The sequence below is a fragment of the Channa argus genome, chromosome 14 (assembly GCF_033026475.1).
Source record: "Channa argus isolate prfri chromosome 14, Channa argus male v1.0, whole genome shotgun sequence".
In the NCBI taxonomy this organism is placed as follows: Eukaryota; Metazoa; Chordata; class Actinopteri; order Anabantiformes; family Channidae; genus Channa; species Channa argus.
Genome location: NC_090210.1, coordinates 849,030 through 865,719, shown reverse-complemented (window position 1 = coordinate 865,719; position 16,690 = coordinate 849,030). Strand labels below are relative to the sequence as shown.

Below are 16,690 nucleotides of genomic sequence, written 5' to 3'. Positions count from 1 at the left end.
TCACTGTTTGACTTTAAAGCCCATAACAGCTCTTTTGCTTTCACAGCTCTCATTGTTTCCATTTGCAACAGCTGTTTAAAAAAAATCTAAAACCTTACATGCAACCCTTTTGGGTCTGGTGTTGTCTACACCGCACAGCAGAAGATCCCAGACATCATCAGGATCAGTGGTCCCATAATGGTGGAACAAACTCTGCATGCTCAGCAGTCTCACTCCTAACACTACACAATTGCAACTTCCTGTGCACTTTAAAAATATGATAAAACAAACCCCTTTTCCAATGCACTTACATTTCACATAACTGAAACATTTCTTCTCATCGCACTTTGATTTCAATATCGTTGCTTTGACTTAATGTTTTTGTTACCACCAAAGCTTCTACCAAATGACCAAATGTCAATGTAATGCAACTTGCTGGTAAACATAATAGAACATTTAGCCGGTAATTTGGCAGAATATTCTCAGATGATGGTTGAAATAGAAAAACTGACCTAAAGGAAAGTGGATATTTGTTAAGTCAAAAGAGATTAAGGCTCAAAATTGCATCATAATGTTGCTTCTTCAGTGATGGATGTGTAAATAACTAAAGTATTTCTTATAACTGCATCATATCAATTTAAATGGCCTCTGATGAATTAATACTCAATTACCTACCTGTGTATTAACACAGGAAAACAAACTTAATTTAGTGTTTTTTAGAAAGCTTCAGAAAAAACATGACCTACAATATGTTTTGAGGGGACACAAATACCTTTGCCTTACCTTTACGTTTTCACGAGCAGTATTTTGGTTAATACCACCAAGACAACCAAACAGACATAAGGTGCACATTTCGGTAGATCAATAACATACATTTCCTTAATAAAAAATATGCAGTTTCAAACATTAACAGGTGGGTGTTTTGTAAAGGTCCAACTGTCAAGGTATCGTCCCACAAATGTAAATAACTAGAAAAATGCAATTCACCATGAAAAATCCCCAAAGTGTTTTTACTCTTGGTTGACCTCTCTGGGGCTTTGTACTGTTCTGACAGTAAACTTATTATTGTTTATTAAATTTTAAATTGTCTGATATGAAGTTAAAAGTTTACCACTTTGCAAATCTGTCTCCATCCTTGAAAATAATGGCTTTTCAGACATGAGCTTTGATTAATTTATTCATTTTATACTTAATGACTATGGTTCAAACTAAATACATTCCCTCTTTCTGTTTGTGTATGAAAAAGAAAAGCACTATGCCATTCGGAGACTTCTCACTCTTGCAGCACCCAGATGTTCCTACTGTTAGAAGATCTTTCCTCTTTCTCCTCTTTACACCCACACAAATCATTTTTCTATTACTTTTTCTGCTGTGCATCTTTCGAGTCTGCACACACACACACACACATGCTCACAGACACGCACACACACATAAAACAATGATGGATGATATTTTACACAGACTTGCTAGCTTTAACACACACACACGCACACATACCACCTCTGCCACCTACTCTTCGTCTTCTTCTCTCCACATCTCATTTCAATAGGCAGAGGGAAGTGAGGCAGGACATCAGACTTAGCTCCAAATTCTCCTCCACTCCATTGCTTTAATGCAATTAACTCCACTGGTGGGAATAGGAGAGAAAAGCTGGGGAAATTCCTGATTTATCCAATCAAGTAGGGTAGAATAGGATCTGTGTGTGTATGCGTGTGTGTGGGTGTGTGTATGTGGGTGTGCGCATGTGCTAAGTCCAGGCTGCTTTAATAATGTCCTTAAGTACACACACAGACAAATCTTCTGCCTCAGGCTGCAAATGAAACTTTTCATGGTCATGACCATATTAGCAGGCAGATATTTTCCTAAGGACCAAGAAGAAAGTGCACTCTACTTCACAAAATAGAAGTTTTTCAAATGGACAAATCACATCTATTAGTAAAGGTGACTGCACTGTGTAATGAATGCACTCCAAGTCCAAGTGAAGCTGCGTTTACAGAATAGAAAGCATTTTTTTCCACTAATAACCAGATTATCAGCTCAAGAATAAACTTGTCTTTTTTTAAATTTTTAGGACTTCAGTGCTGACAAATTAATTGCATTCCCTGTGGCTCACTAACAAAACTGTCATGTGTTTTTTCAGTTAAATGTTGGTAAAGTGAAGAAGCAGCAACAGGAAATATTCTGTTTGCATTAGCTAATTAATTCAACTAAATAACACATACAAGATGTGTGTTATACTGACAGGTGTTATTTTTTATGTTTTTGTCCACTTTTCTTGTTCGTTTTTTTCTCCTATCTTTCCCTGTCAGACACTAAATGCTTGTATCCACCATAATAAAGGTCGTCAGGGACAACAAGTGAACTAGGCCCATAAACAGGTTTTCAGAAGAGGCTGTGGTTATAAATGTGTCAAGCCACAACTTTGTGATACTGACCCAGTCTTTGTAAAACATAGTGTTCTACTTATGTCTGAATTTTTTTTATCACAGCTCGACTTTGTTTTAAAATGCCTCCCCCCGAAATAGTGCTTAAAGGTCTCCCACAGTGGGGGAATTTTACAGAAGCCACCCACCTGCTGTGTCTCTGTGGAGGAGGCTGTCAAATGTGCAGGTTCTCAATTATATACACCACACTGAGGATGCTGAAGCGTTCTATCGTGCAGCTCCACTGTCTCCCTTCCATTACATAATATTCACACTACGCTGTCACGCTATGTTACTGCCTACTGCCTGTCAGAGCAGAAAAAAATAATGACTGTAGAATTTGTGTGTGCATTTGAGCTCCTTTGGTCAAGGCCATCATCATCTGCTATCAGCAAGTACAAAGAGAATCTAGTTGATTAGCTACTACATATACACTGTGCGACCGTACAGAAACACACAACCCTCTCTTTCATTTAGAACTTTTTTTGCATTGTCTTGCTTCACTGTGCGTGAAACCACACAAAACCTATCAATTATAGTGTCTGTTCCTTTTGTAAAGCTGCATCTTGGACCAGCATTTTAATCATCATGTAAATACAGATGACGCACTCGAGAGCCGACCTACTTTGAGGCTGCTTTTTTACAGCAGCCAGGGAAGTTATAGTAAGAGATAGCTTTCATTTACTCTGACAATTATTTATTTGATTGTCAGTCTCTCAAAACATTTAGGACACTAGAAGATGGTAGCTAACTATCTCCTCGGAAGCGTTTGTATCTCCCACAACAAATCAACAAATTATGTACAGTATAAATTCAGTATTTTGATACTAAACAAATGTCCCTTACTTTTACTTCATTAATAAAAGCATCTGCAAGCATCTGTGCAGCAGTATTTGAACAAAATTAATTAAATTGAGCATGGTCTGAACAGGTCTGAAAACAGCTATTGCACTTGGTTGCTGACCAGAACAACAGTACCAAGAGACTTCGCTCAATCTAGTCTCGGCCAAGTCCCAGATACACACTATGTGGTGAGAACATGATTACAGAACTTTTGAATGCATACATGCGTTCACACTTTTTTAGTGCTTTCACGCGTCGTAAATTATGTTGTCTGTGACATATATTCTTTTGTTTTTTTTTTTTGTTTTTTGTTTATATTATTTCCTTCTGCAAACATTTATCACTGCACAACTTTATTTATATAGCGCTAATTCAAAACAAAGTCAACTCAAGGCACTTTACAGAATAAAGTTCTAGACTAGACTAGAGAAACCCAACAAATCCCCCTTGAGCTCTAGGCAACAGTGGAGAGGAAAAACTCCTTTTAACAGAAGAAACCTCCAGCAAAACCAAGGATAAGTTGGGCGGCCGTCTGCCTTGTCTGGTTGGGGTGAGTGGAAAGTGGAGAGAGAAAATAAAAGAGCAAAACAAAAGCAACAATAAAACATTGGGCAGAATGTTAGGACCAGTAGCTGTGCACTGGAAAACACACAGCTCCAAAGCTGGGGAAACAGCATTGCAGCATAAATATAAGTACTGATTATTATTATTATTATTATTATTATTATTATTATTATTATTATTATTATCAATTGAATATACCCAACTGATATTGGTATTTTTACTTAAGTAAAAGATGTGAGTCCTTCTTCCACTAGTGTGGACATCTTATCAAAAGCCAGAATGACAGCAAAGAAGGTAAGGAGCTGTGTTGCTCTCCCTCACCTTCAGACTATTTGCACCACAACAAATCTCCAAATTATGCAACTTCTGGCTCATATTTGCATGCACAGATACACAGTGACAAAGGCAATGACCTATGCATGTGTGCCAACTCAGCAAAATCACTGAGAGTTTAGAGAGAAAGAAAAAATAAGAAGCAAAGATTAGTTATTTAGCTTTTCAATGAATTTATTTACTGGAGGGTTGCTTTGATGGGTTTTGCCTCTCATACGGGTTGATGTGCTTTTGATGACATAAGACTGCATTCTGGGTTACTTACATTTTGCTAGTCTGTAAAAAAGATGAGCGCAGAGAAGAAAAATGAAATGAGACGAGGAGAGGAGGACAGAGGAAGGGGGAAAGATGAGAAGGAAGGCGCAATAAGTAGCCAAGGAACAAATAAAAAATTTAAAAAGCTGCAAATTAACCTTAGTTAATTTTACTTGTTTAGTTGAAATGTGTCTTTTCCTGTAATAATACTAAAATTAATGTGAATGCAGCTGCTAAGGCTTTTTTACTAAGAAATGGTTTGTTTTTGTCATCTTCATATCAGGCTTTAACCTTCAGCAAGCGGGAAGTAATGTAAAAGAATGTAAGACATAAATGTAGGTATTAAGAGACAAAAAATGGACAGAATGAGGGGGAAAGAAGAGTGAAGGGATGAGGAAAACAGAAGAGGGTGAAGAGTTAAAAGGTTTAATTATAAATGTCAAGCAAAGGTATTGACATGGTACTTGACATTTGCTTGACATATTTGCAGCATCTGGATTCTGATAAATGAGGATTTGCTACTTTCTTCCACTTTTATAGTGTGTAGAGCAAATGCCAATAATAAATGCAGATTTGTACTCCCTCTCCTCCTCTTTTTATTTTCTGTTTGGTGCCATTTTTTCTTTTAAAGTCTGCTTTTTTTCTTTATTGTCTCTCTCTTTTTGTTTCCCTACCTCTCACTAATAGATATTGTATCGTTGCAGGATCACACTGAATGGGATGAAGGTGTCCAGGCCAGACATTCGCATTGGCCGCTACAGAATGATTAAACACGAGAGAGACAAACACAACGAGCCCAACCCACAGAGGTACTGTATCATTGTCCAGACTCATTCTCTGGCTTTTAGAATCGGATCGATCACATTGCTTTTGTTTTACAGCTACAGATGTTTCTTTTAAACTTCTTCCTCTCTATTTAAGAGAATTATGATCATTAGGCACTTCAGTGGGAAAAATATCAATAACATGTCCTTATAATCTGTGTTAGCTATAGTACAATTCACTGACACATGCAAATAACAGGTTTCTCTGTTTAGTGGTGTTGTCATTATCTGATTTCTTGCTATGCTTATTATCATTTACCCCATTTATACCTTTAACCTGCATTTTGTTTCACATGTACCTTGTTTACATTTTTGTCCGGTTGTTTGTACCACACTCCTGCAGATAACCAGCAGCTCCTCATAAGAAATTGCAAGCTAAAGGTAAAATAATCTCAATTATACAGCTTTAAAGTATATGATCATAGACTTATTTTTACACTGCTTCCCTACCTGGCAGGATTTATATGTTCATAAACCACAGAACAAAAATGTTGCAGTGTATTGCCATGAGGATAATCTATTATACTCAGTCAGTAGTTATGCTGATGAAGGAAATAAAATAATTTTACTTGCAATTTCCATGTTAAAGCAACACCCTCTGATGTTTTCAATTTAATTTTGTTTATTTTTATTTTATTTTTAATTTTTTTCAACAGCTTATTGTATATTTAATAACCAGAAAACAGCCAAATCACATGCAACATAATAGCAGGTATTTCAGAAATACAAAGATCATGATCAAATTCCATATCAGGCCTATAAAATATCCATTGTTTATATGTTTTTAATATATGTTTTAACAATAATGATGCTATAACCTTCATGTCCTTAATTATAGCCCTGGATGCTCCAGAAATAAATACCACAATGTACAAATAGTGATAGTTTTACTGCAGTATGTATTTTTTACAATGTAGGAGAACAATACATTTGGATTAATGTAGAGTATGAAACATATTTCGATAAAGCAAAAATTGATTGTCAGAGATTTAACCCTCAGGGTTTAAATATTACTTATTTGGTGTTATTTTATGGTTTGATGAATGAGACCCAATATGCAGAGGTGAGACCTTCTAGACACATTAATCACGAGGACTATAGCACCTCAAATTAAGCTGCTTAAATGTGGATTATCACTGTTTATACTTCTCTAAGAGCCCCTGTTTTCATGCCTGGGTAGGCCAAGCAACGATGCCTCTCAACACAAAAATCGATACCTGCTGTAGCTGGGGCAGAATGAAGATATAGTGAACACTGTTCCCTAAGCCAATATTATTTTACTTTGATTTCATGTGGCATTAGTATATGAAAACATTGTGCCAGGACTTTGCTGCTTCAAATAAACTCTTATATGTTTGATTTGAGATTATTTTGTGAAGCCAGTATCTGATGCACCTCAATATAATCAAGTACTGTGGTTGGCCTCAGGATTTATTTATTTTATTTATTTAAGAAAGGGTTAAAGAAACTGTCAAACACTGGATGTTACCAACCCAGTGTTGTTGCATTTCAGCCTATGCACTGTAGTTATGATACTGAAACAATATCTAATGAATGAAACACAGTAAAATTACTATTTTATATAGCACAGTATTCTGAATAATATTCTTAACACAGACAGATTTAGTCTTATCTGCATTCATTACAAGTTCTGCAGAGATGTCTGAAAATGCTTAAAGACAGACTTTAATTTAGACTAGGTTTACAGTAACTTGGACAAAAAACATACAGTAGAAGAAGTTATAATATTGATCATCTACATAAAATCAAGGATGTTGGTACAAGGATGAAGTAAATTTTGCATGAATATTCCTTACATAAAATAAAAATAATATTGGACCAAGCACCATTTTGTACCCATAGATGTTAAAACTTATGTAAATGTGAGCCAATCAGTCTGTACTCAAAGTTTTATCCAGGCACGATCATTCAAAACCACAACAATGTGAATATACCGCATAAAATATTCGACTTAGTTTTAATCACACACCAAACTCAGTCAAAACTGAACAAGTTTATTTTACAGTAATTTTGTAGTTGTCAAACTTACAAGTTTACTTTAAATTATCTGTGAATCAGTAATTGAAAAAAAATTACAGCTCTTTTATTAGTTATTTAAATACAATGTTCCTTATGTCCGTTTTTAGCCATACAAGTCCTAATGTCTTTATTTTGTGCATTACCTTTCTTACCTTTCTTATAACCATATGATTAATTCAATAAATGACTGAGCTAATAGTCAAAGAACATTTTTCTATTTATTTGTGACTTACAGTCACTGATTAAAGCTTTTGTTGGTTGTCGATAATTTCTTTTTATTTTACTGGCAAACACTATGGTGGTTTTTTTACTGCTTAAGTATTAACATACTGTATTTATCTGAAAAGATAAAACATAAACTGTACTGTACTTCCTACGTTTACATACACTTTCTTGTTTTTTTTATAAACATTTGTTAGCAAAACTATTGGATCATGCTAATGGATTTGTTATCAGAGCATATTGTTGGAACATAACATGTTCTGTAGATTTAGGAGAAAGAACAACCTTCTTACTTCCTGGATTCACATTTATAAATTGGCCTTCTGTGGCCACTGTGGCGCAGGAAGGTAGAGCGATCGTCCCCAATTCTGCAGTTGTTGGTTTGATGCCGGGCTCTTCCAGTTAGATGTCGAGTGTCCTTGAGCAAGACACTGAACCCCAACTTAGTTGCTCCCGGTGAGTGTTGGCCAGCTGCATAGCAGTGTGAATGGGTGAATAAGAAGCAGTGTAAAGCGCTTTGAGTGGCAATAGGTAGAAAAGTGCTATTTAATTGCAGAGCATTTACCATTTACCTTCTGTAGATTGCATGTGGCTTCTTATTTGGTCAAATATGCTCGAGATGCACAAGCCTTTCTTCATGTTAACATATAAAGGTAAAATCCACACTTTATTCAGGTGTGAAGGGTCCTAAATGGGCCACAAGTGGAGCCTGTAACATCAACTGAAAATAAATGACACAGACGTATTTATCAGACTTCCTTTCAGAAGTGGTTTAACCTTAAAAATAGAAAGGGCAATCTGTACAATCTGTACAGTACAATGGCAGCTATAACCTAAATGTGAGGATTGTTAAAGCTAGCAGGTCTGTGTAAAATTTCATCCATCATTGTTTTGGGTGTTTGTGTGTGTGTTAAAGAGAGAGAATGAACATTCCCTTAGTAATTATCTTTTGAAATGATGCCAGTAGAGATGCGAGTCGGCTAGGTCAGTCTAGTTGCACTCTCACTCTCTGCACTCTCCCTCACTCTAGACCATAGACAAGATTTCCTCAATGTGAGGTGACACCAACAGGGACACTACATATCTGGGCCAGATACATTATTCATAACTGCCGCGAGGGGCAGATAGTAAAAGACATATTAGCTGGTGCAAATGTACAGCCCTTCTGGACCATCATTATAGTGTTTTGGCATAAAGGATCTTTTGACTCAGAAAAATCAGGAGGTCCACCTCATGGCAGTATTCAGACAGTTTGGGTGGAAGTATTACTCTTTGGACTTGAAATGTAATTAATCACTTTTCATTTCCTAAAGGAAAATAAATCAGTCTATCAGGTCATCTAGTTACTTTCAGGGATTGACAGATTAGTTAACAGGGGTCAGAACTGTTTTGTTATTACAGCTGTCTCAGATTGGCATGGACCAATCTCTCTCTGTGAGGCTGCAATAAAGCACAGGTGCTTTGTGTAAAATGTTAATGTACGTCCTAACATGCTCACAATGGTAGTAAGAACAGGCTGATGTGTAGCAGGTATAAAATGACGAAGGAATAGCTGACTTTAATGTGAATGCCAATTGCTCTAAAAATGTTTGGTCATAAACCATATACTGGACAAATGGACAATGGTCCTAAATTAAATGTTAAACATTCATTAAAGTTAATCCAATTTATTCTCTGAGGTAAGTACTATTTGTCTACACTAGATTTCATGGCATCAAATAGCTGTTGAGCTATTTCACTCAAACTACAGAAATAAATGTCATTGCACTAAAGGAAATGTCATAAGATAAACTAGCTCTAGTCCATAGATGCCTGTGCAAAATGTAAGATTTTAGATATTTCACAGTATAAGTGAACTTTGACCTGCTGTGGCACACAAATCAGGCCAACAGCAAAGCCAATAATTCATCCTCTTTTGACTATTATTTGTTTATAGACACATTTGTATGGCAAATAGTTTGGATTGAGTTAGACTGCAATCCCACACCACTGGTTTTTAAATTAAAATATAAAAACGTAGTTAGATCATTTGATCTTTTATTAGATTTCTGACAAGTTGGATTTGTAACAAAAAAAAAAACTGAAATACTGACACCACTTTTTTTCACGTAAAACAACCATGCTTAGGTTATTTTTTTTTTTTTTTGGATCATACTGTTCACATTTTTGCACAATATAGCGATCGATCCTTGCTGATCCATCTGGATCAAGATATATTGCTGCATCTTGTACTCCACCTGCATGAAGGCTGAGATGATTCACTGCCTCACATTCAACAGCAGCAACCTGCAGCATGAATTTGTCAATTTTACTTTTCAGGCAGCCTGTCACTGAGTTACACAGATAAACTAAGCTTCTCTGTTCACTCTTTGTTTTCAGGGGCAGGGTTGCTTTTCTGTTTCAGATTAACTATTGAGCCTTTTGGGAGAGTTTATCTGGAGTACTTGCATAATGTCCAGCATTTACTGAGAGAAGCATTGACTCAACTGTTTACTGAATGTTTACTGAATTCTGTTTCTCTGCATTCACAGCCACTAACTCTCACACACACACACTTACTCAAACATACACACTGGCTGACACAGTAGTCCCTTCTCCCTTCCGGAGATGCTCTTTAGGCAAAGCAGTGAGATATTGAGCAAGTAGTATTAAGAAGGAGATACATTCATCACAAGCCTCGAGTATCAGTAAACGCACACACGCACATTCTGTCTAGTAAACACTTCTTTACACATTGAAAATAGATGAGTTTTATATTAACATTGTTCAGTATTCCTTTCATATGTTATCACACTGCGACAGTGCAGATATATGATTTGATTTTGTGGATGTGCGGTATGTGTGTGCCTGTAAAATTGCAACAGTGTGACATTTGATGAAACATGCTCTTTAGCAGTAGGTCAGATGAGAAGATTGTAATTGTAATATCATTAACTACCATAAGGCATTAAAAAACAGGGGTATTTGTGAAATTTTTTTGTCGAAATTTTAGGATTATAGTGTTTCCCTTACTGGCAAAAGAAGTTTGTTCTCCAGTATACTGTTGCAATGAAAATGTATTGCTACTACCATCTTTTGGATTAAAAAGTATTTAGCAGTTTTACTTTTATCATTATTTACGATCAGTATTTAAAAAAAGATATTACAGGATAGTTTTTAGACAGATTCTATTACTTTTAGACATGGTAGCTGTTTACCTTTTTTCATAGTATGTGTGCAATGCTAAACACGTTAGTTTAATATATTGTGTTGTTAGAGTATTAAAATTTTTACTATTCCTTTAAGACTATTCCTTTAATACAGGGCCAAGTGGGCCAGATTAAAAAATAACTCTAGAGCAAAATAACCCAAATAGCTGGCACAAGCTATTGTTGAGATCATAAACCAGAAATGCTTTCCAGTGGGACCCTCAGTAGAATAAAAATAGAGCCTAACTTAATCAGTCTGGGAATCGGGCTAATGAATATGTAAGGATCGTTGTCTTCACCTCACCCTTTAACTCTCTTAAATAGTATTATAATAAATGAGAATATTCTAATTAAGAAGATTAAGAAGATACGTACTGTAGCATACAGGCCGAGTGCACATGCATCTGATATTTATGATACTGTATGCATGTTTGGATTCGTTTTGTTGTGTTTAATGTTCACTATTTGTTAGATTCATTTAGGTTGTGCTTTTCCCCCAGTTCACATTCATTTTATTTTTAATATCACTATACCATGCCTCCTCCATCTGTCACTTATATATTAGTCTCTCTCTCTGTCTATTCCATCCCTGTCACCCAGCATCTTACCTCTCTTTGCACACTTCCAACTAATCCCCCCTCCTTTAAGATACAAATGCCAATCCTTGGTAGAATTCAGTACATGTTGTTCCAAATATATCTTTTATTACGTTGTTCAGGGGTAATATGCATTTTTCCTGCTTCCATTAATGCCAGTGAAGCTCGTCTTAATTTCATTTGAAAGAGACAGGAAGAGAAAGCAATACAGAGTTCTTTAGTAGTCAGTTCTGACAAGGATCTGTAGACTCACTGGCCCATGTCGGACTGAAGTGTTGACTCCTGTTGTACATCCAAGCATATGATTAAGAAAATGTCTCTGTTGGAGTCAGTCACTGCTGGGCAGTCGCACACATCAGTATTTTCTCTGAAGCCTGTGAGACAATAATGTTGTAAACATGCTGTTAGATGCTCACACACTGTGGCCTTATTTCGTTTCTGTCTGTTACTACTATGGGAGGGACAGGAGGAATAAGTTGTTATCGCCAGAGGTTGCATCACACAAAGCAGCACAATGTAACTGTCTGACATGCTGTGTGAATTATTGTCCTGATTTAATACTAAAATGAGAGCAGATTCCAACAAAAGAGTAGATACTGATGTAACTGCTAAATCCCAGCCAGATGAAAAGGATGTTCCAGCACCATTCAAACAAACACAGGCAGATATGATACATAAACCTATGCACTAAGTCAGTGCAATGACATAGCACCACCTGTTGGTCAAGATCTGGAAAGGAAAGCTGATGTGTATTTTTTTTTTTAAATAATTATTTTACTTCTCTGTTTTCAGGACACTGGATTTCTTAATTCTGTCTGTGTTGATTTATTCTCCGGCTTTTTTTATGCATTTCCTACAACAATCCCTTGTGATTATGGAGTTTAAGGAACTACAACTGTGAACTCTATTTACCAAGTGTAGCACAGGAAAACACAAATTATTTGTGCTTTATTTCATTGGTCCCAATCTGGGCATTCCTGATGGCATTAGCTCAAAGAAGTCATAGGTGACAATGTGTGGAATTTAATCGCACATCTTTTTTTCAGAATTCTTCTTTATTAAGCAAATATACATTAAACCAGGAAATATGTTTTGATGTTTAAATATTTGGGTAAAAGTGGAGTAAACTTTTAATAGATCAGTAATAAAAGTATTATTATTATTTTTGTAAATTTTTACTTTTGTTTCTTACAGTTTTGGAGGAAAATCAGTTGAACTGCTAAAAACTGTTAGATTAAATGTGTGCTAGAGGTTGTTTTATTATGATAAACCAAAAAAGAAAGAAACACTATTCTCTCTGATGTTACAGGTGCTGGGATTACCTTTGTGACAAATACTTGTTAACATCAAGTTTGACTTACAGAAAACTTGGCTTTGATATTAAATACTTTTGACAAAATTGGACATAATGGACCAAGGGAAGATTTTGAAATGTAGTCCTATAATTATCTGCATAACCTGAATCTTAAAATGCATACACAACCATCCAGTATCCGTTCAAACAGAAAGGATGGTTCTGTCACTATTGTTTTTCTGTTTTTGTTTTTTTCATTGCACTTCATTGAATTGTAATTTTCTTCATTGTCTCCCATCTACTTTCTCTGTCTTTCCTTCTGTCCTTTCACCCACCAGATTTAATAAAATACAGAACACGAAGAACACTATGAAGAAGGACGGCATCAGCTCTCTGACCTACAGACTGGTTCAGGTCAAGAGATATCCTCTGTACACAAATATGTCTGTGGAGATCGGCAAACCACCGCCCCGACCTATTAAAGGCTAGAGAGAGAGACAGACAGGAAGAAGAGGGCAAGGATGCACATTTACTGGAGTAAAAATCCAGAAAGAGGAAAGATAAAGGAAAATAAAGAGAAAACATATCTGGAAAGATGGGGAAGTGGAGGGAAAAACACTTTTTGTGGTTTCTTTCTCCCTCTTTACTTTCCTCATTTTGTTTTGATATTTCAGCTTGTCATTTCTATATCCAGGACTCAGGCTCTTTTCAAATTTATTCAAGCAGGCATCACACCTGCATTCACCAACCAGTGACTTTAGAATTAAAGGGTTTGGGCTAATGCTCAGTATGGTTGACTGAGCAATGGTTTGCATCGATCCTTTGCAAATACGAGAGAATCCAATGGTATGTCAGCATGACACTGTTGTTGAGAAAGTTAAATACGACACAACATGGTTTTCATGGTCTATTCTGGACACTTTAGACTGCATCCAGAAGGTTTTTTGGAACATTTTAATAAAGATGATATAAACCTGAAACACTTGAGGAAAAAGGGGTAGTTTACATGGATACCAAGACATTGTGAAAGAAAACTGGATAAATGTGTGGTACCTGCTGGTTGGCAAAGAAAATATCAGGAAAAAACAAACCTGGTGGACGACAAACCCTACAAAAGCCATCAAAGAGTTTACTTTCTAAGCATTTACAGTGATGGCCAATGATGCAAGGATTGTCTTTGGAGGCAAGCTGGGAAAATAATATAACACAAAAACATGCAGTGTTGATCGATGGAACTGTACCAGAGATATCAGCTGACTTTTATCTGGAGATATGATACTAATAGACTATTTCATAGTGACATTTATGTCAGGGAGTCACCTGTTTGAATCTAATTACTCAATTAAATCCTCCACTATCAATTAATGAATGTGTATTGTGCCTGCATCTACAGTAAAAGACTCAAAACAGTGCTGGGACACACTGATCCAACATGTTCATCAGCAGCAACAACCAACTGAAAACTCTCTTTTTGTTCTCTTTTTTTATATATATATAAGCTAAAAGTTTGGAATTTGGAAAAAAGTGAATATATTGAACTCTGGATCTGAATGGAAAGTGGTGAAACTACTTTGGGAATGCATATTGAAACCGACTCAAGGAACTGAAAACAACAGGGTACATATATATACTGACAGTTCAGTTATGATTTTAACCCCTTGTGGTAAATATTGGACATTGAGTTCCCACAAACTTCCGTCTAGAAGGTTTATTTTGGTCATTTTTACTTTAAAGGTACATTTTTGTCTGTAAGATTCCAATTAGTTTGGGGTACAGTCATGTTCCCTGATATAGAGCTACTTGAATAGTACAAAGCAGAAACCTTCATTTTTAGTAGACAAATGTACCTTTACCATATTATATGAACATATATAGGGTTTAATCATCATAAATGAGCTGTCAGTGTTGTGTCATTGTTCATCTTTTACAGGTAAAAGCATTGTGGCTACAAAAGCTGTCTCTTGTTATTTACACTGGCACAAACAGAGTAATGAAGCATACTGTAAGGTGTTTTTCTTATCTGAATAAAGTATCAAAATTATTGAAAACTATTGATATTATTACTATGTCATCTCTCTCACCCTTTCTTTTTCTCCCGAAATTTGAAAAAAAAGACTATCATATCTGGAGAGAGGAAATTATATGGCCTTCTGCCGGTTGAAATTGTGAATTTTACAGCAGTAATAGCAAGTTATTGTTTGTGTCTCTATTGCTGCTTCAAATTTTATCATCATCAAGTCTGAGCTCTATATGTAATCTGCTTTATCACATTTTTAACATTTGTATTAAAACAATTTTTTATTTCAAATTTTTTTGTTGAGTTTCAAGCCTTTCCCTGTGTGACAAATGAACAATGTATGGTTTAAAAATGCCCTCAAAATGTTGAAGCCTTTTTATGCTTTATTACATAACTCTTCTCCCTAAAATTTTTCCTTGTATCTACTATGGATGCTGTTAATGTTGACGCTTAATCACCAAACTGATGCCTTCAGTTACGTAAAAGGGCAGGGAAGGTTATTTTTGTATTCACTGTAAGTTTTTTTTCCTTTTTGGTGGTGGTGTTGTTTTGTTGAAAAACATTAAACGAGCTAAAATGAATATTTGTTCCACTTAAAAAAAAATGTTAGGATTTTGAAGAAATATTACATTTACTGTATCTTTGAAATTGAATCAGACAGACAAAATATTATGTGCAATCTAAGCTTTTCGTTCCTGACAAACAATTTGGGGCTTTCATTCTGGTAAAAATTGTATACTGTTGCTCTTGTCTTTGGTCAACCCTGGGGCAAAAAGGTTTCCATCTGTTTGGCTCTCTGTTATCTTCGCCACTAGCCTGTTGGAACGTATGATTGCTCCTCTCTTCAACACACACTAAGATGCAGATATGCATTCATACCACCTTCCCTTTGCATTATCTTCTTTCTTTGTCCTTTACTCTGTTGCTTTGCTAGTCCAGGTTTGATGTGTCAATGGCACACTATTTGCTTTGTGCTTGGCCCACTTCATTCAAAGCTGTGTCTCATCGGAGTGCTTCTTCATTTAAAGATATCCACAGGGCATCTGTTTTTGTATCTGAATCTGTGCCACTTACTGTACAGTATCTTTATTTTTCTAAGTGCACATCCCTATTCTTAATCACTCTATTTTACCCCAATTCTCCCCCTGCTTCATCAGACCCTCCTTTTGCTTTTCAGTCTCCCACCTTTCTGTATTTTATTTTATTTATTTATTTTTGCCAGAGTGCAGTACTTTCCTGGAGCATTCTCTATCCTCACTAGTTATGGAGAGGTCAATGAATTACCTTTTCTTGACTGTTTCCAGCTTACACTGTGCAATATTACAGATTTATTCACCTTCACCCTGTATCCAAATTTCAAGTAATTTTTTCAAGTAGGATTTGAACAAATTAAATTAAATTTAGATATAGGGTGAAGGTGAATAAATCTGTAATATTGCACAGGGTAAGCTGTAAACAGTCAAGAAAAGGTAATTCATTGACCTCTCCATAACTAGTGAGGATAGAGAATGCTCCAGGACAGTACTGCACTCTGGCAAAAAAATAGAATAAAATAAAATAAAATAAAATAAAATAAAATAAAATAAAATAAAATAAAATAAAATAAAATAAAATACAGAAAAGTGGGAGAACAACAACAAATTTAAAGTCATTGTTTCAAAGTAAGATTTGAACAAATTAAATTAAATTTAGGGTTGGCATTAAAACATTCCAACTTTATTTCTTAAAAGATTTCTTTATATTTTGCTGCATAATATTATTTCAAAAATATTGCATACGACCATTCCCATAATGCAATTGTTAATTGTTATGAATTGTGAAATGGGAGGGGCTATTTTGTGCTTTAATTATTATATATTATGTTACTCAATCCACTAATTTACTCAACTGATCATTTGTAGCATTAAGCTTAGGAAGTGTATTAATTAAAAAAAAAATTAGAATTGTGTTTATATAATACTACAAATCAAGTGCCATCCACATAAAATTACCATGTAAACAGGAAATCACTTTAGCATCACAAACTAGTTTTTCTTCCAAACACGAAAAGCCCACTATATCCATTACAGTAGTTTTTACAACTGTACTGTATGTACGACTGTGTTATTTATG

At 35.5% G+C, this 16,690-nt stretch overlaps 1 protein-coding gene across 2 annotated transcripts in view; it reads left to right on the top strand.

The window, feature by feature from the left end:
- The window catches only part of b4galt2 (UDP-Gal:betaGlcNAc beta 1,4- galactosyltransferase, polypeptide 2), a 149,299-nt gene extending 133,329 nt beyond the window's left edge, over positions 1-15,970 (top strand). The window contains exons 7-9 of one of the 2 annotated variants that reach the window (XM_067475139.1): positions 5,102-5,206; positions 5,565-5,602; positions 12,900-13,036. In XM_067475139.1, the coding sequence (XP_067331240.1) occupies positions 5,102-5,206; positions 5,565-5,568 (109 nt within the window). In that variant the 3' untranslated portion in view covers positions 5,569-5,602; positions 12,900-13,036. Of the gene's footprint in view, positions 1-5,101; positions 5,207-5,564; positions 5,603-12,899 lie in introns of both variants that reach the window. The other variant, XM_067475136.1, reaches the window with a different exon arrangement.
- Positions 15,971-16,690: the final 720 nt, after the last annotated feature.